Source organism: Salvelinus fontinalis, unplaced genomic scaffold (assembly GCF_029448725.1).
Source record: "Salvelinus fontinalis isolate EN_2023a unplaced genomic scaffold, ASM2944872v1 scaffold_0083, whole genome shotgun sequence".
NCBI lineage: Eukaryota > Metazoa > Chordata > Actinopteri > Salmoniformes > Salmonidae > Salvelinus > Salvelinus fontinalis.
The window spans coordinates 408,931-436,581 of NW_026600292.1; the positions used below are offsets into that span (position 1 = coordinate 408,931).

At 42.9% G+C, this 27,651-nt stretch overlaps 1 protein-coding gene across 1 annotated transcript in view; it reads left to right on the forward strand.

Moving 5' to 3' along the window:
- LOC129842987 (sialoadhesin-like) overlaps positions 1–23,668 on the forward strand; it is a 59,586-nt gene extending 35,918 nt beyond the window's left edge. Inside the window, exons 2-6 of the mRNA XM_055911709.1 lie at positions 21,038–21,382; positions 21,530–21,748; positions 21,884–21,947; positions 23,290–23,587; positions 23,654–23,668. Coding sequence (XP_055767684.1) covers positions 21,038–21,382; positions 21,530–21,748; positions 21,884–21,947; positions 23,290–23,587; positions 23,654–23,668 — 941 coding nt within the window. The remainder of the gene's footprint in view (positions 1–21,037; positions 21,383–21,529; positions 21,749–21,883; positions 21,948–23,289; positions 23,588–23,653) is intronic.
- Positions 23,669–27,651: the final 3,983 nt, after the last annotated feature.

Genomic DNA, 27,651 nt, shown 5'->3' on the forward strand with positions numbered 1-27,651 from the left:
TAGATAGAGAACCACTACCAGACACATTAGCAGAAGAGACTGACTATAGGTTAGCCTGTTGGCCAGATAGCCAGTGGGGAGAAAGGAGAAGACAAGTCACAGCACAGGGGTAACCTAACCAATAATAACTCATACAAGATTAATGGCAAAGCAATTCAAAGGCAACTATCTAGAAACAATGGACACGAAAGAACGCAGTCATAGAACTTAGAGAATTTGCAATATTCTGTATTACCTCCAAGTGGAGGAGGGAGGGAGTATGAATGGGTGTGTGTAGGTGTGTTCATAGACAACAAAAGGACTTAAACGTTTCTAAATGTCTGTTGTCCCACACAAAATCAATAAAGTTCAAAACACTCAGCAACCTCCCTTTAACTAAAATGTCAAACAGTCCTACAGTGCATTATTAGTTTACTGAAGGCTCTGAACATGAAGAGAGAGCAGCACTAAGAGAGAACATATTTCACTGAAGAAGGAGATAGAAAGAGAGATGGGCTTAGCTGTTGTGTCCAGGCTTGAACGTGTATTTGTCCGTCCGACACAATCCTTGGTTGTTCGGTTGACAAAAGCTTGCAACAATGTTGCTAGTAATCGATGAGATCAGAGGCCAGAACGCTTCCAACTCGTCAGGAGTATAGCGCGATAACAACAGCGATCACACTTAGACATGTTATAAACTAAGCAAGTTGAAACCAAACAAGACGTAAGCGGAGTTGAACACACCCGTCAACACTGCCCCGCGAATCGAGAGCTCCGACACTGAGCCGGAAGAGCCGTCTTGATTTCCTCCTTCCTGACTGCTGCTGCGCTCTTAAAGTGCACGGTGAAGACTCCATGCAGGATTTCACTACAGTGTTTGTGTGCTTATTAAATGTGACTTTGTCAAGTACTAGACAGTGTTGTTTTTCACAATTTTATCTGATTCATTTCCAGTTTGTAATGTTGATATTATCCCAACATTATTGAGGACATTCATGTTTGATGGCTGCAGTAATGTTGAGATGCCACTAGGTGGAGCTCTAGTCTAGAAAACTGGAACCGTCAGTACCACTTTGATGCAACTGATGAAGAGTGTAAATTGAATGTGATTGTAGAATAGAATGAATGACATCATGGAACTGATCAAATGTAAATGGAACTTTGACCTGTTCCATGTAGAACTCAGAGGGAGGCTATAGTAAAATAGTAGGCTATAGTAAACATGATTCTGTATTTCGTCAATATAATACATTGTAAATGGGCCACATTTAAAAAAATGTAAGCCCAGTACTCAAATGAAGAAAGGCAACTAGATATGCAGTCTGTTGTACATTTTCTATTGAAATACAGTGACCTCCCCTTTCTATGTGCTGGTCTGGTCCTCATGCATGTTAATGACTTTAAGAGGAAGGAAGTTCTGCATCAGCTACTTGTCTTCTACTTTAAATATGTATCAACCACAGAACTGACACTTACGAGCAGTTCCCACTCACTACCAGTAAGTTGACTCACTGTACAAGACCTCTCCCCTTCACTTCACTCTGTAAGTACTCTTGACAATATCTTGAAATATAGTTTTGGGATATTTGTTTTTATGGGTAAGTCATATTCTTGAGGGTAAAGTATCATTTTACTTGTTGTTGTGTTTTGAGCTGTGTTTTGGTTGTTACATCAGGGCCAGTATTCATAAAGTGTCTCGGTGTAGGAGTGTTGATCTACATAGTGATGAGATGATTAACCAGGGTAAAATAGACAAGCAATGGTGCAGCATCTCTCCCCTCCCTTTTCCCCCTCTCTTCCTCCCCTCTTCTCTCTCCAGCAGTATGGTGCAGCATCTCTCCCCTCCCTTTTCCCCCTCTCTTCCTCCCCTCTTCTCTCTCCAGCAGTATGGTGCAGCATCTCTCCCCTCCCTTTTCCCCCTCTCTTCCTCCCCTCTTCTCTCTCCAGCAGTATGGTGAGGCAACTCTCCCCTCCCTTTTCCCCCTCTCTTCCTCCCCTCTTCTCTCTCCAGCAGTATGGTGCAGCATCTCTCCCCTCCCTTTTCCCCCTCTCTTCCTCCCCTCTTCTCTCTCCAGCAGTATGGTGAGGCATCTCCCTCCTCCCTTTTCCCCCTCTCTTCCTCCCCTCTTCTCTCTCCAGCAGTATGGTGAGGCAACTCTCCCCTCCCTTTCCCCCCTCTCTTCCTCCCCTCTTCTCTCTCCAGCAGTATGGTGAGGCAACTCTCCCCTCCCTTTCTCCCCCTCTCTTCCTCCCCTCTTCTCTCTCCAGCAGTATGGTGAGGCAGAGAGGGCCATGCAGCAGGTGTTGAAGCAGGATCAGGACTGTGAGGAGGCCTCCACTAAGCTCTTCTACTGCGAGGTCCTGCAGCTCATGGTGAGGGAAGACAGGGGTCAGGGGTCAGGCTCTAGTCTTATAAAATTGGATTTCTCAAAGTGTCCAAAGCTTTGTTGATTGGTGAACTTGTCTGCTTCTTTGCATTTCCAGATGTTTTTTCTGAGATCTGAACTGATATCAGTTTATCAATTCATCTCTCTCTCTCTCTCTCTCTCTCTCTCTCTCTCTCTCTCTCTCTCTCTTTCTCTCTCTCTCTCGCTCTCTCTCTCTCTCTCTCTATGGATTCCAGTGGTAGACCTCTCCTCCCCTATGGACTCCAGTGGTGGACCTCTCCTCCCCTCAGGACTCCAGTGGTGGACCTCTCCTCCCCTATGGACTCCAGTGGTGGACCTCTCCTCCTCTCAGTTCTCCAGTGGTGGACCTCTCCTCCCCTATGGATTCCAGTGGTAGACCTCTCCTCCCCTATGGACTCCAGTGGTGGATCTCTCCTCCCCTATGGACTCCAGTGGTGGACCTCTCCTCCTCTCAGTTCTCCAGTGGTGGACCTCTCCTCCCCTATGGATTCCAGTGGTAGACCTCTCCTCCCCTATGGACTCCAGTGGTGGACATCTCCTCCCCTCAGGACTCCAGTGGTGGACCTCTCCTCCCCCCAGGACTCCAGTGGTGGATCTCTCCTCCCCTCAGGACTCCAGTGGTGGACCTCTCCTCCCCTCAGGACTCCAGTGGTGGACCTCTCCTCCCCCTCAGGACTCCAGTGGTGGACCTCTCCTCCCCTATGGACTCCAGCGGTGTACCTCTCCTCCCCTCATGATTCCAGTGGTGGACCTCTCCTCCCCTCATGACTCCAGTGGTGGACCTCTCCTCCCCTCAGGTCTCCAGTGGTGGACCTCTCCTCCCCTCAGGACTCCAGTGGTGGACCTCTCCTCCCCTCAGGACTCCAGTGGTGGACCTCTCCTCCCCTCAGGACTCCAGTGGTGGACCTCTCCTCCCCACCAGGACTCATGTGGTGGACATCTCCTCCTCTCATGTCTCCAGTGGTGGACCTCTCCTCCTCTCAGGTCTCCATTGGTGGACCTCTCCTCCACTTAGGACTCCAGTGTTGAATCTCTCCTCGACTCAGGACTCCAGTGGTGGACCTCTCCTCCCCTATGGACTCCAGTGGTGGACCTCTCCTCCCCTCGGGACTCCAGTGGTGGACCTCTCCTCCCCTCAGGACTCCAGTGGTGGACCTCTCCTCCCCTCATGACTCCAGTGGTGGATCTCTCCTCCCCTCAGGACTCCAGTGGTGGACCTCTCCTCCCCTCAGGACTCCAGTGGTGTACCTCTCCTCCCCCCAGGACTCCAGTGGGTGAGTATGTTTAATTATGGTTATTCCACAGTATACATTCCTACAGTTACAGGTTCTATAGGCTTTCTCAAATAGCACCCTGTTCCTATATTCCTTGTATTTTGACTGTGGTCAACTTCCTCCCTTCCTCTCCTCCTTCTATATTCTGTGCTATAGGTGAGGGGAGATAGAGAGTATCAGAGTTCTACATTCTAATTCTAGGTTATGTACTGTATGTGTGGGGGAAGAGAGAGTATCAGAGTTCTACAAGAGAGATTATATGCCTTTGTCAACTTGAAGAATCCCAATATGTCCACTTGCACCTTGGAGAGGCTCCAGGTGAGAGGTGGGATGAAACATAATGCTGTCATATGCATTTAACTATGTGAGATGTGCTTTCATTTTTTTAGCTTGAACTTAAGGAGTTTGTACTCTTGGGACTATGCCATTGGTTCCATTGTACGCTTAGGACTACGTGATTGGTTATATTGTACTTTTAGGACTATGCTATTGGTTCCATTGCACTTTTAGGATCATCTTAATTTAACCTTTATTTAACCAGGCAAGTCAATTAAGAACAAATTCTTATTTACAATGGCGGCCTGGCGAGAGGCAAAAGGTCTCCTGTGGGAACGGGGGCTTAAAAAAAGGCAATGCAAACTAGTGACATGGACAGACAAGTAGAAACAGCTACATGTCTCAACAACCTGTTCATCTATTTAACCTTTGAACTCCTCCAATGGAGGACATTCCAAGATCAAGGGGCTGAATATTGAAAGGACTTTTTTCCATGTTTGGTTCTAATTTTCGGTAAAACAAGATTGAGATGTGAGTTTGTATGTGTTCTCATTTCATGCTAGAAGAGAGGATATATAACATGTCAGTTTTCCTTATTAAATGGTCTTCTGAATAAGAATGTACCAGGGTTTGAGCCTGCGTGTTGCTACTGATGTCCACCTGACAGCACTGTAGAGATCACAATGGTGAGTTAGACGTCTCTGCATGATGCACAGAGTCAATAGCCTTCATTGTAGAGCTTGAGTCTTGCACATAAATAGTATCATCATTGTCCAACACAGAGAGAAAAGTACAACGATTCAACTCCTTTCTGGTGGTTATAAAATACAATGCAATGTTATTCGTTTCATTGTACTTTTGTGACAGTGCTATTAGTTCCATTGTACTTTTGGGACTATGCTTTTGGTTCAATTGTATATATTTTGACTGCGCCTGCAGTTTATCCTCCTGTCCAGGGGGTGGAGCTGGAGAGCACAAGGCTGGTTATCAGGTACCCAGACCGCTGGATGCAGAGAACCCCTCCCTCTCCTCAGAGGACCAACCCTATAGGCCTCAACACCTCCTCAGCCTCCCAGTATGCCTCCACAGGGTAAGGACATCCGTCTGCAGTCAAAACATCATTATGAGTTATTCTAAAGTGTAACCAATCATCTCATATAAACTTTTGAAATGTACAAAGTGATGGAAGGAGGAAGCAGGAGCACAGGTGCAGGTGTTTGTGTTTTCATACTGTTTGTCTCTCTCTCTCCCAGGACCAGGAGGATGGCTCCCATCAATGTTGACGAGTGTTTCTTCTGGAGGACCACCGGCTGTTTCTATGGTGACAAGTGTCGCTTCAAACACAAGCCTGACCAGAGAGGAAGAGACAGGAAACCCTGGCAACCCTGTCCACCACGCAGTGACTGGATAGTAGAGAGGGAGGAGAATGATGAAGATTAAGGAAGAGGATGAGGGACTGTGTCCCTACTTTAAAAGGGAACAGGATGCTTGGGAGGGTGTCACCCCGTTTGTAGTCCTCTGGCACAGACCACAGATCCCAGACAGAACACTAGACATATAGAATGAGTGTGTGAAGTGGCAATCAAAGTGAAGAGGAGTGCACCTCTGATTTCCTTCCCCCTCTCCCTCGACCTGAGCTGTGAAACATTTCATCATTGATGCCAGATGATGGAGATGATGTCATCATTAGAACTTGAAGGGATCTTTGCCCAGTGAACCTCCTCTGTGATGACCATGTTGTAGACACTAAGGGGGCTGACATCTGTTGTTATCATGTGTTTTACTGTGTATGTATTTATGGTCATGTGACTGGACATGTGACCTCTTGTGATGTCACTGTGAGACTCACTGCCAGCCTGATGCCATAGGGTGCCTAGTAATTGCCCCAACAGGGGATAAATAATTGCTATTATTTAATTGAATTACATTTGAATATGGGGCATGTTCCAGGCAGACTATATTGCAGTCACCTGCCTGCTCTCACAAACATTAGTCCTTCTCCTTTTTTACCTAAAGGGGTACTGTAATTCAAAATCAAATATCTAAATGATCCATGGTATGACCACCTTAAAACAATTCCATATGTCAGCTAGTAGAACCCCCCAAACGGCTCAGACTTTTAGATGTTCAGAAACGCAGTGTCAGAGGGAGCAACGTCCAGCACCTAGACACACAAATCACATCAAATTGTATTTGTTACATGCGCTGAATACAACAGGTGTAGACCATACTGTGAAATGGTTACTGACAAGCCCTTAAGCATCAATGCAGTTGTTTTTATGTAAGAAAATATGAGATTTTTGAAATTATAAAAATGCAAAAAAAAACTAAATAAATCACACAATAAAATAAAAACAACGAAGCAGCAATAAACAATTACATGAAAGATTATTCATTGTCATTTAAAAAAAACACGCATCACTCAGACACAATGGGTCACAATAATCCCAGACAGACAGACAGACTTAGTTATATGCATGTCAGGGTTCACTTTGGGTCCGTTGTTCTGAAGATCAGTGAGCTGAACACATCTCTTTCACACAAGAACACACTGGACATTCAGAGCAGCTTGCCTTGGCCTTGGCATAATGACAGCTCACTGTTGTCTGTTGTTTCTAACTAGCTAATGTTGATAGATAAAAGTTAGGTAACTAACTAGCTCACATGTTAACTATGGGGTCTTGCTGTAATTCAGCGACAGCACATCATATTGTTCACAATCCAGTCCATTCAGAGTAGCTGTGTGATGCACAAAAATACTTGTTTATCACTGAATAACAGCAGCTTCATGTAGCTAACAAGCTAGCTGAGATCACTAGTTCACTCAATTCAAACGCCAGTTCAACAGAAGTCCCAATAACACAGTATTTTTACGTGGTAAGCCTGGTTTATTCTATAAATATATTTGACTTTTTCTTCCTTCTATTTTGCATATTTTCATTGGACTGGTAGGGACATATGAAGCCTGGAAGCTGCAGTAATGTTGAGATGTCAGTAGGGAGCGCTCTAGTCTAGAACACTGGTTCCAAAGATACTCCCCTTTCATCTGTTCTGGAACCTTCAGTTCCAGCTGATGAGGAGTGATAGGAATGGGTCACATTTTGCCTCTTGTAAAACATGTAGGTCCACTCCTCAAATAAAGAAATGTAACTTCACTATTCTGACTTTAGCACATTTTCTATTTAGATACAGTAACATCCTTTATGTGACCTGCTGTTCCTGCATGTTAAAGCCCTGACTAGGCAACTTTTAAAATGTGTCAACCACAGAACTCACACTTAGGCTATGCCTGCTTCTACTAATACTTACAGTAGACTACTTCTTGTTTCCACGCAGTGACAGTACGTTGACTCACTGTTCAAGACCTCTCCCCTTCACTTCACTCTGTAAGTAAACTTGACGATATCTTGGAATATAGTTTTAGTTTTGATGTTTTTAGCCAAACATCAAATGACTTCCTGTATCTTTGTACTTGTTGGTTTATTTTGAACTGTGTTTTGGTTGTTACATCAGGGCCTGTATTCATAAAGTGTCTCAGACAGTCCATATAATTATGATCTAAAAGGCTAAACTGATCCCAGATCAGCTCTCCTACTCTGATACACTTTGTGAATACTGACCCTGGACTGTGGTTTCATGTGTTTAGTTTAGTTCAGTTGATTCATTTACATGTTTAAAACATGATCAGTAAAGTTTGCCAGTAATACCCAAATCTCCATTCAATAGGGTCATGTTCACTGTCAAAGTATAACAGGGTCAAGTATAACTGTGTGTGTGTGAGAGTGTAAATACATCTTTACATATTAATCTGATTGTTGGATGTACAGTCAAGACCAAAATGATTGCCACCCTTTACAAATACTGAGCTATATTGTGTGCTACAAAAGATAGGAAGTACATTGTACATGTTGTTTCACATAAAGACTTTAGCATGCTATTTTAAGGGCTATCAGAGCAACAGATTGTTGTGGAGACATTTTGAAAATGCCTAAAGTAAGAGTGAGAGTGATTGAGTGGATGCTTCGAAAGAGCTTAGGAGTAGTATTAACATGAGACACAGTGATGGTGGGTTGTGTTTAGGAGTAGTATTAACATGAGACACAGTGATGGTAGGTTGTGTTTAGGAGTAGTATTAACATGAGACACAGTGATGGTGGGTTGTGTTTAGGAGTAGTATTAACATGAGACAGTGATGGTGGGTTGTGTTTAGGAGTAGTATTAACATGAGACACAGTGATGGTGGGTTGTGTTTAGGAGTAGTATTAACATGAGACACAGTGATGGTGGGTTGTGTTTAGGAGTAGTATTAACATGAGACACAGTGATGGTGGGTTGTGTTTAGGAGTAGTATTAACATGAGACACAGTGATGGTGGGTTGTGTTTAAGAGTAGTATTAACATGAGACACATTGATGGTGGGTTGTGTTTAGGAGTAGTATTAACATGAGACACAGTGATGGTGGGTTGTGTTTAGGAGTAGTATTAATATGAGACACAGCGAAGGTTGGTTGTGTTTAGGAGTAGTTTTGGTAGATTAGACTGTATATGGAAACAGGCTACATTAGCCTTTTGTCAATAGGGGGGCGCTATTTTCACTTTGTAAAAATCGTGCCCAAATTAAACTGCCTCGTGCTCTATTCTTGCTCGTACAATATGCATATTATTATTACTATTGGATAGAAAACTCTCTCAAGTTTCTAAAACCGTTTGAATTATATCTGTGAGTAAAACCGAACTCATTTTGCCGCAAACTTCCTGACAGGAAGTGAAAAATCTGAAATCGAGGCTCTGTTCCAGGGCCTTCCTATTCATTTGCTTGAAATCTATGGATATACATGCACTTCATACGCCTTCCACTAGATGTCAACAGGCAGTGGGAGGTGGAATGGGGTGTCCAGCTTGATCTGAGGTCGAACAAGAGCTCTTGGAATGACGTGACCCAAAATTTCCTTAGTCCAGCAAGGCGCGGGAAGGAACCCTGGATTGCCTTCTGAAAAGCTTTCGGTATAGACGGCTAATATCTCCGGCTTTGATTTTATTTGATACATGTGATAATATCATCGTAAAGTATGTTTTTTCAATATAGTTTTATCAGATTATTGAACGTTTATCGGGAGTTTTGGCGTTTTCTGTTCTCTGCATTTGGTGAAGATGGACAACTTCGCACCACTTGGCTAGCTTTGGTTGCTAATTCGACAGGAGAAGAGGACATTCTAAAACCAAACAACGATTTATTCTGGACAAAGGACTCCTTGTACAAGATTCTGATGGAAGCTCAGCAAAAGTAGGAACCATTTATGATGTTGTTTCGTATTTCTGTGGAAAATGTTTATTCCTATTTTCCGCCCTCATTGCGGGCGCTGTCTCGCTATATCGTAAGCTGTATGTCGTACTAAAGTTATTTTTAAAAATCTAACACAGCGGTTGCATTAAGAACTAGTGTATCTTTAATTTGCTGTACAACATGTATTTTTTAGTAAAGTTTATGATGAGTTATTTGGTCAGATTAGGTGAGTGTCAGAACTATATCCAGAGATTCTGGGAAAAAGTTGCTACGTTTTCACAATGTATAACCACGGATTTCAGCTCTAAATATGCACATTTTTGAACAAAACATAAGTGTATTGTATAACCTGATGTTATCTTCTACTTGGTCACCATCCCGGATCCAGGAGCATCCTCATCAGTAAAAAAGCTGACTAGCATAGCCAAGCATAGCGCCACAAGTAAATACTAGCATTTAAATATCATGAAATCACAAGTCCAAGACACCAAATGAAAGACACAGATCTTGTGAATCCAGCCATCATTTCCGATTTTTGTACCGCTAAATATGCACATTTTCGAACAAAACATATATGTATTGTGTAACATGATGTTATAGGACTGTCATCTGATGAAGTTTGTCAAGGTTAGTGAATAATTTTATATCTTTTGCTGTTTTTTTGTGATCGCTACCTTTGCGGTGAATGAATGCGGTTGTGTGTTTTGGTATTGTGGTAAGCGAAAATAATGCTATATTGTGTTTTCGCTGTAAAACACTTAAAAAATCTGAAATATTGGCTGGATTCACAAGATGTTTATCTTTCATTTGCTGTACACCATGTATTTTTCATAAATGTTTTATGATGAGTATTTAGTTATTTCACGTTGCTCTCTGTAATTATTATTGCTGCTTCGGTGCTACTGTGCTACTGAATGTTATCAAGCATCTCTTCAGCAGAAGCAGACCCTTTAAGATTCCAAGATGGCGTAGCAGTGTAGGCGTGTTTTGTCCGTCCTCTCGTGTACTTTTGTATTTTTCGTATTTTTGTATATATGTCACGTTCCTGACCTGTTTTCTGTTGTTTTGTATGTGTTTGATGGTCAGGGCGTGAGTTTTGGGTGGGCAGTCTATGTTTTCTGTTTCTATGTTGGTTTTGGGTTGCCTGGTATGGCTCTCAATTAGAGGCAGGTGTTTGACGTTTCCTCTGATTGGGAGTCATATTAAGGTAGGTTGTTCTCACTGTTTGTTTGTGGGTGATTGTCTCCTGTGTCTGTGTTATGTTACGCCACATGGGACTGTTTCGGTTTTGTTTGTTCGTTCGTTTTATGTAGTCAGTTTCCTGTTCATGCGTTCTTCGTGTTTCATGTGAGTTCGTCGTTCAGGTCTGTCTACGTCGTTTATTGTTTTGTAACTATTCTATTGTTCGTTCGTGTTTTCCTGTTTTGTTTATTAAACATTATGAATTCACACCCCGCTGCACTTTGGTCTAATCCTTGTTACTCCTCTTCGGATGAAGAGAAGGAGGAAACCCGTTACAATATATAAATAAATAAAAATATCTATCTCTTTTCGATTTTTAATTCAATTATACCTTCCGGAACTAGCCTCACCCAATGTGATACGGAATCGCTATTATTTTTAATTTTGGAACACATTCAAGAACCTCCAGTAGCTAACCAGCTAGTCAGCTACAAGCTATTTGGTCATTTTTTGGCCACTGCTAGCGGCTTTTACCTTCTGCACAGACACCAGCCCTGTTCTTAGCCTGGATATTACTCGCCAATCTACCAGCATCGGACTGTCTCTCCACAACAACGCCGGATTCCTGTCGTAATCCCTGAGCCACTACTTCTGATCCTCACAGCTAGCTTGCACCCTCCGTGGCACCCAGTACCGAAGCTATCCCTGAGACCCACCCCCGGCCTACTCAGCTGTTTACCCGAACCCCACTCACACACGACTAGAGCCCAATATTCCACCGGATCCTTGCTGTTAACTCTGGACCTTGGCACCGGATCACCACTGCTACCGATTGGCTATAGTAGCTAACGCCACTGCCACGAAGCTAGCACCAGTTAGCAAACAAAATTCTACAATACCTCTTTCGCCATCTGGGTTGGATTCTCTGTCGACACGGCGCCCCGCCGCACTACCACGTCTGGTCTGCCGACGAATACTCCATTCGCTGTGCCCTCAACCGGCCTCCGTCTGAGCAGACCACCTCCGGGCTACTAACTTTAAACGCCGCGTGCTAGCGTAGTAACGGCCTCCCTGTTCCATCTACTGCTGCCCCCTGGACACTATGATCACTTGGCTACATAGCTGATGCCTGCTGGACCGTCCATTAATCACGGTACTCCATTCTGTTTATTTGTGTTTTATCTGTCGGCCCCAGCCGCGAACTCAGGCTCTGTGTGTAGTTAATCCGACCCTCTCTGCCTAGTCATCGCCATTTTACCTGCTGTTGTGTTAGCTGACTAGCTGCTGTTGTCTCACCTGTTGTTTTAGCTAGCTCTCCCAATCAAGACCTGCGATTACTTTATGCCTTACTATATGTCTCTCTCAAATATCAATATGCCTTGTATACTGTTGTTCGGGTTAGTTATCATTGTTTCAGTTTACAATGGAGCCCGTAGTTCCACTCCTAATACCTCTGATACCTCCTTTGTCCCACCTCCCACACATGCGGTGACCTCACCCATTATAACCAGCATGTCCAGAGATACAACCTCTCTTATCATCACTCAGTGCCTGGGCTTACCTCCGCTGTACCCGCACCCCACCATACCCCTGTCTGCACATTATGCCCTGAATATATTCTACCACGCCCATAAATCTGATCCTTTTATTCCCTGTCCCCAACGCTCTAGGCGACCAGTTTTGATAGCCTTTAGCCGCACCCTCATCCTACTACTCCTCTGTTCCTCGGGTGATGTGGAGGTAAACCCAGGCCCTGCATGTCCCCAGGCACCCTCATTTGTTGACTTCTATGATCGAAAAAGCCTTGGTTTCATGCATGCCAACATCAGAAGCCTCCTCCCTAAGTTTGTTTTACTCACTGCTTTAGCACACTCTGCCAACCCTGATGTCCTTGCCGTGTTTGAATCCTGGCTTAGGAAGGCCACCAAAAATTCTGAGATTTCCATACCCAACTATAACACTTTCCGTCAAGATAGAACTGCCAAAGGGGGAGGAGTTGCAATCTACTGCAGAGATAGCCTGCAAAGTTCTGTCATACTTTCCAGGTCTATGCCCAAACAGTTCGAACTTCTAATTTAAAAAATGAATCTCTCCAGAAATAAGTCTCTCACTGTTGCCGCCTGCTACCGACACCCCTCAGCTCCCAGCTGTGCCCTGGACACCATCTGTGAATTGATCGCCCCCCATCTAGCTTCAGAGTTTGTTCTGTTAGGTGACCTAAACTGGGATATGCTTAGATTGTAGGACTGTAGGCAGTCCTACAATCTAAGCTAGATGCCCTCAATCTCACACAAATCATCAAGGAACCCACCAGGTACAACCCTAAATCCGTAAACATGGGCACCCTAATAGACATTATCCTGACCAACTTGCCCTCCAAATACACCTCTGCTGTCTTCAATCAGGATCTCAGCGATGACTGCCTTATTGCCTGTATCCGCTACGGGTCCGTTTGACCACCCCTCATCACTGTCAAACGCTCCCTAAAACACTTCTGCGAGCAGGCCTTTCTAATCGACCTGGCCCGGGTATCCTGGAAGGATATTGACCTCATCCCGTCAGTTGAGGATGCCTGGTCATTCTTTAACCTGTTGAGGACAGAGGGCGCTGTTTTCACTTTGGGGGGAAATCGTGCCCAATTTAAACGGCCTCGTACTCAATTCTTGCTCGGACAATATGCATATTATTATTACTATTGGATAGAAAACACTCTCTAGTTTCTAAAACCGTTTGAATTATATCTGTGAGTAAAACAGAATGGGCTTCATATATATCAGTATACATGCACTTCATACGTCTTCCACTAGATGTCGACAGGCAGTGAGAGAAGAAATGGAGTGTATAACTTGATCTGGGGTCGAATAAAAGCTCTTTGTATGACGTGTCACCAGTTTCCTGTTTTCTGGAGAGCGTGTGAAGGGACCTGGTTTTGCCTTCTGAAAAGCTGCCGTTATAGACGACTAATATCTCCGGCTTTGATTTTATTTGATACATGTGACAATATCATCGTAAAGTATGTTTTTTCAATATAGTTTTATTAGATTTTTGAAATTTATTCGGGACGTTAGGCGTGTTGCGTTGTGTGTCTTTGTTCAGGAAGGAGAGCTTCGCGCTACTTTGCTAGCTTTCCGTGCTAATTGACTGGAGAAGAGGACATTCTAAATCCAAACAACGATTGTTCTGGACAAAGGACCCCTTGTACAACATTCTGATGAAAGATCATCAAAAGTAGGACCCATTTTATGATGCTATTTCATATATCTGTCGAACATGTGAAATAGTCGTTTGCGCTCAGATTTTGGGTACTCTCTCGCTATAACTAAGCTGTATGTCGTAATGAAGTTATTTTTAGAATTCTAACACGGTGATTGCAATAAGAACTAGTGTATCTATCATTTCCTATACAACATGTATTTTCTAGTAACGTTTATGAATAGTTATTTGGTCAGAATAGTTGAGTGTCATAAAAATATCCGCACATTCTGGGAAAAAGATGCTACGTTAGCACAATGTATAACCACTGATTTCAGCTCTAAATATGCACATTTTCGAACAAAACATAAGTGTATGTATAACCTGATGTCATAGGACTGTCATCTGATGAAGGTTTATGAAGGTTAGTGAAAATTAATATTTTTTGCTGGTTTATTCCCTATCGCTAACGTGCCTATTGCTATCGCTAACGTGCCTTGATGAATGAATGCGGTAGTGTGGTAGGCTATTGTAGTAAGCTAATATAATGCTATATTGTGTTTTCGCTGTAAAACACTTAAACAATCGGAAATATTGGCTGGATTCACAAGATGTTTGTCTTTAATTTGCTGTACACCATCGATTTTTCAGAAATGTTTTATGATGAGTATTTAGGTATTTGACGTTGGTGTCTGTAATTACTCTGGCTGCTTCGGTTCTATTTCTGACGGTAGCTGTGATGGTAGCTGCAATGTAAAACTGATTTATACCTCAAATATGCACATTTTTCGAACAAAACATAGATTTATTGTATGACATGTTATAAGACTGTCATCTGATGAAGTTGTTTCTTGGTTAGTTTGGTTGGTTCTTGGTTAGTTAGGTTGGATTTGTGCATGCTACCTATGCTGTGAAAAATGTCTGTCCTTTTTTGTATTTGGTGGTGAGCTAACATAAATTAATGTGGTGTTTTCGCTGTAAAACATTTTAAAAATCGGACATGTTGACTGGATTCACAAGATGTGTATCTTTCATTTGCTGTATTGGACTTGTTAATGTGTGAAAGTTAAATATTTCAAAAAAATATCTTTTGAATTTCGCGCTCTGCCTTTTCAGTGGAATGTGGGAGGAGTTCCGCTAGCGGAACACCGGTGCCAGACAGGTTAAAAGTAACTTCCTCACCATCTTAGACAAGCATGCTCCGTTCAAAAAATGCAGAACTAAGAACAGATATAGCCCTTGGTTCACTCCAGACCTGACTGCCCTCGACCAGCACAAAAACATCCTGTGGCGAACTGCAATAGCATCGAATAGTCCCCGCGATATGCAACTGTTCAGGGAAGTCAGGAACCAATACACGCAGTCAGTCAGGAAAGCAAAGGCCAGCTTTTTCAAGCAGAAATTTGCATCCTGTAGCTCTAACTCCAAAAAGTTCTGGGACACTGTAAAGTCCATGGAGAACAAGAGCACCTCCTCCCAGCTGCCCACTGCACTGAGGATAGGTAACACGGTCACCACCGATAAATCCGTGATAATCGAAGACTTCAACAAGCATTTCTCAACGGCTGGCCATGCCTTCCTCCTGGCTACTCCAACCTTGGCCAACAGCTCCGCCCCCCCCCCTGCTGCTACTTGCCCAAGCCTCCCCAGCTTCTCCTTTACCCAAATCCAGATAGCAGATGTTCTGAAAGAGCTGCAAAACCTGGACCCATACAAATCAGCAGGGCTTGACAATCTGGACCCTCTATTTCTGAAACTGTCCGCCGCCATTGTCGCACCCCCTATTACCAGCCTGTTCAACCTCTCCTTCGTATCATCTTAGATCACCAAGGATTGGAAAGCTGCCGCGGTCATCCCCCTCTTCAAAGGGGGAGACACCCTGGACCCAAACTGTTACAGATCTATATCCATCCTGCCCTGCCTATCTAAGGTCTTCGAAAGCCAAGTCAACAAACAGATCACTGACCATCTCGAATCCCACCGTACCTTCTCCGCTGTGCAATCCGGTTTTCGACCTGGTCACGGGTGCACCTCAGCCACGCTCAAGGTACTAAACGATATCATAACCGCCATCGATAAAAGACAGTACTGTGCAGCCGTCTTCATTGACCTGGCCAAGGCTTTCGACTCTGTCAATCACCATATTCTTATCGGCAGACTCAGTAGCCTCGGTTTTTCTAATGACTGCCTTGCCTGGTTCACCAACTACTTCGCAGATAGAGTTCAGTGTGTCAAATCGGAGGGCATGTTGTCCGGTCCTCTGGCAGTCTCTATGGGGGTACCACAGGGTTCAATTCTCGGGCCGACTCTTTTCTCTGTATATATCAATGATATTGCTCTTGCTGCGGGTGATTCCCTGATCCACCTCTACGCAGACAACACCATTCTGTATATTTCTGGCCCTTCCTTGGACACTGTGCTATCTAACCTCCAAACGAGCTTCAATGCCATACAACACTCCTTCCATGGCCTCCGACTGCTCTTAAACGCTAGTAAAACCAAATGCATGCTTTTCAACCGTTCGCTGCCTGCACCCGCACGCCCGACTAGCATCACCACCCTGGATGGTTCCGACCTAGAATATGTGGACATCTATAAGTACCTAGGTGTCTGGCTAGACTGCAAACTCTCCTTCCAGACTCATATCAAACATCTCGAATCCAAAATCAAATCTAGAGTCGGCTTTCTATTTCGCAGCAAAGCCTCCTTCACTCACACCGCCAAACTTACCCTAGTAAAACTGACTATCCAACCGATCCTCGACTTCGGCGATGTCATCTACAAAATAGCTTCCAATACTCTACTCAGCAAACTGGATGCAGTTTATCACAGTGCCATCCGTTTTGTTACTAAAGCACCTTATACCACCCACCACTGCGACCTGTATGCTCTAGTCGGCTGGCCCTCGCTACATGTTCGTCGTCAGACCCACTGGCTCCAGGTCATCTGCAAGGCTATGCTAGGTAAAGCGCCGCCTTATCTCAGTTCACTGGTCACGATGGCAACACCCACCCGTAGCACGCGCTCCAGCAGGTGTATCTCACTGATCATCCCTAAAGCCAAAACCTCATTTGGCCGCCTTTCCTTCCAGTTCTCTGCTGCCTGCGACTGGAACGAATTGCAAAAATCTCTGAAGTTGGAGACTTTTATCTCCCTCAACAACTTTAAACATCTGCTATCTGAGCAGCTAACCAATCGCTGCAGCTGTACATAGTCCATCGGTATATAGCCCACCCAATTTACCTACCTCATCCCCATACTGTTTTTATTTATTTACTTTTCTGCTCTTTTGCACACCAGTATCTCTACTTGCACATGATCATCTGATGATTTACCACCCCAGTGTTAACCTGCTAAATTGTAATTATTCACTCCTATGGCCTATTTATTGCCTACCTCCTCATGCCTTTTGCAAACATTGTATATAGATTCTCTTTTTTTTCTTTTTTCTACTATGTTATTGACTTGTTTATTGTTTACTCCATGTGTAACTCTGTGTTGTTGTCTGTTCACACTGCTATGCTTTATCTTGGCCAGGTCGCAGTTGCAAATGAGAACTTGTTCTCAACTAGCCTACCTGGTTAAATGAAGGTGAAATAAAATAAAATAAAAAATTGTGATTGTAGCTGCAATGTAAAACTACGATTTCTACCTGAAATATGCACATTTTTCGAACAAAACATAGATTTATTGCATAACATGTTATAAGACTGTCATCTGATGAAGTTGTTTCTTGGTTAGTGACTAATTATATCTCTATTTGGTCGGTTTTGTGATAGCTACCTATGCGGTAGAAAAATTGTGAAAATATGCGGTTGAGTCTTTTGCTATTGTGGTAAGCTAATAGAAATACATATTGTGTTTTCGCTGTAAAACATTTAAAAAATCGGAAATGGTGGCTGGATTCACAAGATATTTATCTTTCATTTGCTGTATTGGACTTGTGATTTCATGAAAATTATATTATATGAATCCCTGTGGCGTTAGGCTAGGCTAGTCAGCTTTTTTGATGGGTGGGATCCCGGATCCGGGTTTGTGACTCGTGAGAAGTTTAGACTATATATGGATAACAGGCTACATTAAACTATATATGGATAACAGGCTACATTAGACTATATATGGATAACAGGTTACATTAGACTATATATAGATAACAGGCTACATAAGACTATACATGGATAACAGGCTACATTAGACTATATATGAGTAACAGGCTACATTAGACTATATATGGGTAACAGGCTACATTGGACTATATATGGATAACAGGCTACATTAGACTATATATGGATAACAGGCTACATTAAACTATATATGGATAACAGGCTACATTAAACTATATATGGATAACAGGCTACATTCGACTATATATTGATAACAGGTTACATTAGACTATATATAGATAACAGGCTACATTAGACTATATATGGATAACAGGCTACATTAGACTATATATGGATAACAGGCTACATTAGACTATATATGGATAACAGGCTACATTAGACTATATATGGATAACAGGCTACATTAGACTCTATATGGATAACAGGCTACATTAGACTATATATGGATAACAGGCTACATTAGACTATATATAGATAACAGACTACATTAGACTATATATGGATAACAGGCTACATTAGACTATATATGGATAACAGGCTACATTAGACTATACAGTATATGGACAGCAGCAGTCAATACAGCAGGCTATAGTGATGATGATACTGATTCCTCTGCTATGTAGCGGCTTTCATCGGTGGAAGGAGAGGAGGACCAAAGCGCAGCGTGGTACGTATCCATATTTATTTGAATACTTTTCAATTATGAACAAAACAATAAACAGACGAAAACCAACGAAGCTACAGTCCCGAACTAGTGAACACAGACAAACCAGGAACACACAAACAGGAACAATCACCCACAAAACACACTACAAAACAGGCTACCTAAATATGGTTCACAATCAGAGACAATGACTAACACCTGCCTCTGATTGAGAACCATATCAGGCCAAACAAGAAACCGCACATAGAAACAGAAAACATAGACTGCCCACCCCAACTCACGCCCTGACCATACTAAAACAAAGAAAAACCAAAAGAACTATGGTCAGAACGTGACATGCTAACTAATGCTACTACCAGTACTGTACACAAGGGTCAACAGTGTAACATAATATGATAGCGACATGTTGTAATACTACAGACATCAGTGTTTGTGTGATTAAATGTGACTTTGTCAAGTAGACAGTGTTGCGTTTCAGAATTCTATCTGATGTATTGTCAGTTTGTTATGTTGTTATTAGCCCAACATTATTGAGGACATTATTATTAGGATGGTGCAGTAATGTTGAGATGCCAGTAGGTGGACCTCTAGTCTAGAACACTGGAACCTTCAGTACCACTTTGATACATTTGATGAAAAGTGATGGTAATGGGTGTTAAAATGGAATGGGTTCTAATTGAATGACATCATGGAACTTTGACCTGTATATACAGAACTCAGAAGGGCAAGGCAACACAATAAATTGTTAACGTTATAAATAGTAGTCAACACATTGTTTACATGTGTAACGAACACGATGGGAGACAGAGAGCTGGTTTCAAGCGCAAGGCGCAGCAGGTGTTTCTTAAAAGGACCACAGGAGGAGGCAGGAAGCTGTGTCCAGGGGCAGGCAGAAGGTCAAAAACAGGGGGTCCAAAAAGGCACCCAGACCAACACCAGAGAACATCAGATCACCTAGAACATCCAGACCAACACCAGAGAACATCACATCACCTAGAACACCCAGACCAACATCAGAGAACATCACATCACCTAGAACACCCAGACCAACACCAGAGAACATCACATCACCTAGAACACCCAGACCAACACCAGAGAACATCACATCACCTAGGACACCCAGACCAAAAAGGCAACAGTACAGGCAGGGAAAAGGCTGGTAACGTAGTCTGGGAGAACAGCAAGAGGTTGATAACAGGACATCCGATAGGCTAAGGTACATGCATGGAATAGGCAAAAGGCGTCGTTAGTGAGGAAGGAAAAAACTATCATACACAGGAGGACTAAATACGGGAAAGAAGTGTGTCACAAAACAAACAATACCTCACAATGACGGGGTGCAACGAACTGAACTAAATAGTGTGTGATAATGACATACAGGTTTGTGAACAGGTGATCAGAATTCAGGTGATTGGGATCTGGAGAGTGAGCTGCATACAGGGGATCAATGTGTGTGAGAGTGTGGACTGGAAAGTGTGTGAGCTGCAGTCTTTTTCACTGTCTGTTGAAATACAGACACAGCCCTTTTCTGACGTACTGGTCTGGTCATGATGCATGTTAATGTCTGAAAGAGGAAGGAAAAGGACAGTTCTGATTCAGCTACATGTGTTCTGACGACTTTATAATGTGTCAACACTTACTTCTTGTTTTCACCTCTCCCCTTTACTTCACTCTGCAAGTACGCCTGACAATATCTTGAAATATAGTTTTGGGTTATTTGTTTTTAGTCATTTGTCATATACATATACTATCATTTTACTTCTTGTTATGTTTTGAGCTGTGTTTTGGTTGTCACATCAGGGCCAGTATTCATAAAGTGTCTCCCCTGGCGTGGTTGAGTGTGTGTGTGTGTGAATGACGCAGTGGATTTTGCTGTTGGCCCTTCAGGACCAGACTGATAGGGAGTAGGGTTGACATCTATACTGTGTAGGATGTGTGTTTTAACTTTTCTACATCCATAACAACCAGCTCTCTAGACTTTGATACAGACTCCATGGGCCTTCACTACAGATGCTCTGTGTGCGTGCGTGCGTGCGTGCGTGCGTGCGTGTCACTTGCTGTTTAGCCTCACAGCTTGGTGATAGGAGCTATCATTGAACCTGGTGGTCAGTCTTTAGGCTGCTGTACAGCTTGACGGACCGTAGAGGATTGAACATTTATCCTCCTATATTTGGGGTTCTGAGAATAAAACAGCTTCACAACAATCAATGTAGAAATATGTGTTTACAGTTCTACAGATCTGTTCAATAAGTGATTGTTGTTGATGATGATGTAGTGAGTTATTCACCAGCTATAGAGTGAGCTGTTGTTTATGTTTCTAAGCCTGCAGGGTGGGAGATGCAACAATGACCTTGAGAAAAGCAGGAAGTGTGTTGGTCTTTTTCTGGTCTGTGGCAGGTATGGTCCCTTTCATAACTGTTTACAAACATGTCTAAAAGGTTAAGAGTCATAATGTTATTCTGTTATGTTTGGCGTATCTATTTCACTTTATATAGTTGTCATTCACTCCTCATTGAGAGATGCTTATCTGTGGTTTCCATTCACACCCAGCTCAGCAACTACAGCAACAAAGTGTGGACAAACCCTACTGTTAGTGAGAGCCATTGACTAATTTTCATTTAATAAATGTTGTGTTGTGTGACTGTGTGTTTCAGTGGTACTGGGTCAGGATGGCTGGAGTGTGACTTACACCCCTCAGAGAATCTGTGCCTTGAGAGGGTCAACAGTTGATCTGTCCTGCTCTTACACATATCCCAGAGGTACAGTCACAACAACCCTCTGGTTCACTAAATGGGGGACTGGTGTAGAACCTGAAGATATGGGTCAGGACCCAGAGTATACAGGTCGTCTGGAGTATCATGGGGATAAGAAGAAAGACTGTACCCTGAGAATCACAGACCTGAGAGAGAGAGACTCAGCTACGTACAGGCTCAGACTAATAACAGATCAGGAAGGAGGGACATATACTGGCAAACTTGGAGTGACTTTGTCTGTCACAGGTACAGTAAAAAAGTGTTTTTCTGTTCAATTCCAATTAGTTCTGTTGTATGTACTATAGTCTGTATAATATAGGATTTCTTCCATCTTTGTATTAGAGTGATAAGTCAGTGACAAAGGGATTTACAGTGATATTGTTTATTCTCAAGGTCTTCAGGTGAAGGTGACTGGTGAACATCAGGATAAGACACTGACCTGTATCACCACCTGTACTCTGACTGACAACCCCACCTACATCTGGTACAAGAACGGACAACATCTAGATGAGAGCACCTCCCCCCAGTACAAAGACCCAGTCTCCAGTAACTATGACGACAGCTACTCCTGTGCTGTAAAAGGCCATGAGGATCTCCGCTCTCCTGCAGTCTGTGAGTGATATTAATACATAGAACGGTATAACCTCTGTGTGTTGGTTTCACTTTGTCATTTGAGAACTTTTAGCATTTCTAGAAAGAACTGAGAATACAATCTAGTTGACCTCTTGTTATGTCACTGTGTTTCAGGTGTTCTGGGTCAGAGCTGCTACAGAGTGACTTACACCAAGAGGACAATCTGTGTCTTGAAGGGGTCAACAGTGGACATATCCTGTACTTATGTTGGTTATTATTCCACCACATCAATATTCTGGTTTAGAAGTGATAAGTCAACCCCTGAAGACCTAACCATAGAACCAGGGTGTGCAGGTCGTGTGAAGTACACTGGAATATACAGAGGTCCCTTCACCCTGAGAATCACAGATCTGAGAGAGGAGGACTCAGCTGAGTATCGCTTCACTTTTAAAACAAACTACTTTGAATGGGGTCATAGTTTCCCAGGATCAACTCTGTCTGTCACAGGTAATACTACCCTGTATTTTACAATACTATATCAAAATGAATTACAGGTGAATTACATGAATTACATCCTGTTAACACAGAGGTGTTTGTGGTTTTATACATATTGTTTAAGGTCTGCAGGTGAAGGTGACTCCTGCTGCAGAGGGACAGAAGACACTGACCTGTAGCACCACCTGTACTCTGACTGACAACCCCAACCCCACCTACATCTGGTACAAGAACGGACAACGTCTTGATGAGCCCACTTCCCAACAATACTCTAGTAATACCCTAGTAGTGTTGGGTCATTCTGCAGACAGTTACTCCTGTGCTGTAGAACACCATGAGGACCTTCACTCTCCTGCAGTGTGTAAGTATGAATTAAACTACTATTCTACTTAGAAAGTATCAATCATTTAATATCAATGAGAAGAGTATTACTGCTTTAACTTTCAATATTCATCATTACATAGAAATTACACACAATGTCATAGATGTATGCATGTCTATAGTTAGAATGTTCAGTACCTCAGACACTTGAAGAATAGTTTAGTAGACAGTCAAGTCCTAAAGTATCTCCAAATGTATTCTTGTTCATGTTTTGTTTCAGTGATAGTTTTAGATAGTTCTCTGACTTTAGATATCACTTATTTTTGACATGACGTCATTTGAGGTTGTGTACTACAGTCCTGACCCTCTGACACATTCTGCTTTACTAGATGCTCCAAAGAACACCTCAGTGTCAGTCAGTCCCTCTGGTGAAATAGTGGAGGGCAGTTCAGTGACTCTGACCTGCAGCAGTGATGCCAACCCACCTGTGGACAAATACACCTGGTACAAGAAGAATGGAGCTTCACTGAAAGGATCTGAAAACACCTTCCTCATCACCAACATTAACTCTGAGGACAGTGGAGAATACTACTGTGAGGCTGAGAGCATATATGGGAGTCGCAACTCTTCTTCTGTGTCTGTGGACATTCAGTGTAAATACACTTAAACCTCTCTTCTTTTGATCAGATAATCACACATATTTAAAGTCATATTTAACTTATTTTAATCATAAGTCCAAGTTCCATGATGCTCCTCATGTAAAGCACTATGTATGAGCAATGTGTTACATATTGTCCACCAGACGGCCCAAAGAACACCTCAGTGTCAGTCAGTCCCTCTGGTGAAATAGTGGAGGGCAGTTCAGTGACTCTGACCTGCAGCAGTGATGCCAACCCACCTGTGGACAAATACACCTGGTACAAGAAGAACGTAACCTCAGCAAAAGCATCGGAACAGAGTTACAGCATCACTAACATCAAGTCTGAGGACAGAGGAGAATATTACTGTGAGGCCCAGAATGGAAGAGGATCTATGAACTCTACAGCTCTGATGATCATTGTAGTAGGTAAAGTTACATCTTCAATACTTCAATACAAAATGATTTTCAATAATAAATTATGTTTTCAGGTAATCTTCTTCTAGTTTGCCTCATTACACTTTGGTTTATAACTATACATAGGCTTCTACATACAAGTATTGCATTAATGTCCTGTATTGCTGTATATTCATTTTCACTTCATAATAACATGTTCTCACATCGTCCATATTTTAATTTAGGGAAAGAAACCTCAGTTATGACTGCAGCTGTAGGAATCATAGTGGTTGTTCTGGTTCTCATCCTCTGTCTCTCTGGACTCATGTGGTTCAGGTGAGTGAAGAAGGGAACATTGATATTTGTATTATTCTTTCACCTTAGACTCTGATTTGTTATTAACTTAATTCATTCATTTAGTTATAGGCCAAACGCCCTTAACCGCTAGGCCACCTGGGGTGGCAGGCAGCTTAGTGGTTAGAGCGTTGGACTTGTAACCGAAAGATTGAATCTCTGAGCTGAAAATATAAAAATCTGTCGTTCTGCCTCTGAACAAGGCAGTTAACCCACTGTTCCTAGGACGACATTGGAAATAAGAGTTTGTTCTTAACTGACTTGCCTAGTTAAATAAAGGTGAAATAAGAAACCTGTTAAAATTGTAATATATCAACTTACTTACTTACAGAGCAGAACTTACTCTGTCCCTCATTACAGGAGATCCACAGGAGGAAGTGATGCCACAGCAGACACACAGGTGATTCTATTAGTTACAACAGCGTTTCAGCTGTGTCTTGCTGGGCAAAAAACTAAACGTGCACCCAGGGGGTACATGACAGGGTACAGGGGGTACATGACAGTCTCTTTCATACTATTTTCATTGTTACCTCTCTCTCCACAGAGTGTTCGTCCTGACTGTAACAGTGACATGTACTCAGCTCTGAACATGAAGACCAGGTCACCAGAGTATGACACCCTGGCAGTAAGTGTGTGTGTGTGTGTGTGTGCGTATAAAATGTTTAGTGGGAGTGCTACCTCAGTATGTCTTCTTCCAGAATGTGAGGGGAATCTCCAACTGAAGAGAAGCACCACAGAACCTGGACTGAAGAGAAGCACCACAGAACCTGGACTGAAGAGAAGCACCACAGATCCTGGACTGAAGAGAACCACCACAGATCCTGGACTGAAGAGAAGCACCACAGAACCTGGACTGAAGAGAACCACCACAGAACCTGGACTGAAGAGAACCACCACAGAACCTGGACCGAAGAGAATCACCACAGAACCTGGACTGAAGAGAACCACCACAGATCCTGGACTGAAGAGAACCACCACAGAACCTGGACTGAAGAGAACCACTACAGAACCTGGACTGAAGAGAACCACCACAGAACCTGGACTGAAGAGAACCACCACAGATCCTGGACTGAAGACAACCACCAATATTGAACCTGGACTGAAAATTATCACCACACAACCTGGACTGAAGGTTCCAATACAAAACTAGGCCTTACACCTCTATTCTATTGTTGCCATATCTAGAAGTTTGTCCAAACCATGAACTTTAACTTTTCAGTAAATGCTGGAATATGTATTTTCTTTTCTTATAATGATAATTATGTATATTGATGATAAATGGTTATATTTTTCAAATTACATATTTTTTATGATGTAAATAGCCACATTTTCTTGTGTTCCAATGTGTTTACTATCTTTAGTTTTATTTCAGATCGTTTTCTAAGGGATTTTACCATATACAGATGTTTGATAACATCAATTGTCCTACTTTCCTCAGCAACTAACATTAATAATACTGATAAAAGCTTTTTAATATTTTTAGCTCTTGGGTCAAGTTTCTCCTGATGTGTTCAATGATGATTTACTTTGTATTGCTGTCAGACATTATTACTCATTTTATATTACGTAATACCATATTGTTCAGTGTCATGATATATTTTTTATATAAAAATACATGTAATCAGTCCATTATTATAATTTCCAACATTTTGGTAGGCTATTTGTTAGTCAACTTGTCTATAATTTCTAAATACATGCAGTGGCGACACGTCATTTAAGGCAGCTGGGGCAGAGCTAAATCTGTTTTCAGCCCCATGGTTAGTTTTTTTGTTGCTTATTTTGCCTATTTTGACATTAATACGTGTCACATATCAGTTTGCAAACAAAGTAAAAACAAAAAAGCATTGAGTTAATAAAGTCGCATACAAACATGGTCTCGTTTTTGCTTTCTTGAGTGAGGCAGCTCCAAAATGCAGGTGTTGCAGCTTAGTGCTTTCTGTGGTGGTGGGGCAGCCAGCATAAAATACGAAGCGTAGGGGTTGGTAATGTTCTCTAGTAGTGCCGTGATTGGCCCAGTGTTCTGTCACTCATGGCGACACTACGTCACCGCAAAATCTACGGGTAGAGCTCGAAATGTCAAGCCCCTTGGGTGCTGCCATAGAACTACATTAGAAATGCCCATCCAAAAAGGCTTAAGGTCATTGGCGTAGACAAAATTACGTCAAATCACGTTAAATCTACCGTAGCTTTGATTGGACTGATCAAATCAACTCATATATCATACCTCCATAGAGATAGACAGAGGACTCTAGTGCCCAAAAGACAGTTTTAGCATTGGCAGCACCTTTGAGGACTTTCACTTTCAGGTTTCTCTCTCTCAATTAAATTAATATCAAATCATTTCAAAGGGCTTTATTGGCATGGGAAATATATGTTTACATTGCCAAAGCAAGGGATAAACAAAAGTCAAATCAACACAAAAAAAATGTACAGTGATCATTACACTCACAACAGCTCCAAATGAGTATAGACATTTCAAATGTCACATTATGTCAATATACAGTTTTGTGACAATGTCTCTCTCTCTCTGTAACCCCCCCTCTCTCTCTCTCTGTAACCCCCTCTCCCCTCTCTCTCTTGACCCCCCCTCTCTCTCTCCCCTCTCTCTCTCTCTCTCTCTCTCGCTCCATTATCTCTCTTTCTTTCTCTCGCTCTCTCTCTCCCCCCTCTCTCTCGCTCTCTCTTGCTCTCTCCCCCCTCTCTCTCTCTCCCCGCTCTCCCCCCCCCCCTCTCTCTCCCCCCTCTCTCTCGCTCTCTCCCCCCTCTCGCTCTCTCCCCCCTCTCTCTCTCCCCCCCCTCTCTCGCTCCCCTTTCTTTCTCCCCATCTCTCTCTCGCTCCCCTTTCTTTCTCCCCCTCTATCTCTCTCTCTCTCTCTAACCCCCTCTCCTCTCTCTCTCTTCCCCCTCTCTCTCCCTACCCCCCTCTCTCTCCCTCTCTTCTCTTTCTCTCTATCTCTCACACTCTCTCTCTCTCTCTAACCCCCTCTCTCTCCCTAACCCCCCCTCTCTCTCTCGCTCCCGTATCTCTCTATCTCTCTCTATCTCTTCAACCATAAGCCTGATCAGAGAGGAAGATACAGGAAACTATGGCAAATCTGACCACCCTGAACACCACGCACCTTCCGGATATGACAGAGGGAGGAAGAGGAAGAACAGAATAATGAATATGAAGATTGAAAAAGAGGAAGACATTTCCCCTACTTTAAAAGGGAACAGGAGGCTTGGATAGAATGGGGGTGTTGGGGAGTGCCACCCCTTTTGTAGTCCTCTGGCACACAGCACAGACAGCATACTGGACACGCAGTATGAGTGTGTGAAGTGTCAATCAAAGAGATTTCCTTCCCCCTTTCCTCCCTCGGCCTTATTGCCACGTTGTTATTTTGTTATTGAACCAAGTGGACGAACATATGATTGGGACATATTAGTCTCCCTGGGCAGACAGGTTGCCTCTAACAATGTTGTAGCTGTTTCACTACGTCTGGGATTTCCTAGACAAGTGGAGACATATAGACTGAGGCTGCAGTAATGTTGAGATGTCAGTAGGGAGAGCTCTAGTCTAGAACACTGGAACCAAAGATACTCCCCTTTCATCTGTTCTGGAACCTTCAGTACCAGCTGATGAAGAGTGATGGGAATGGGTCATATTGTGTCTCTTGTAAAACGTGTAGGTCCACTCCTCAAATAAAGAAATGTAACTACAGTATTCTGACTTTAGACCATTTTCTATTTAGATACAGTA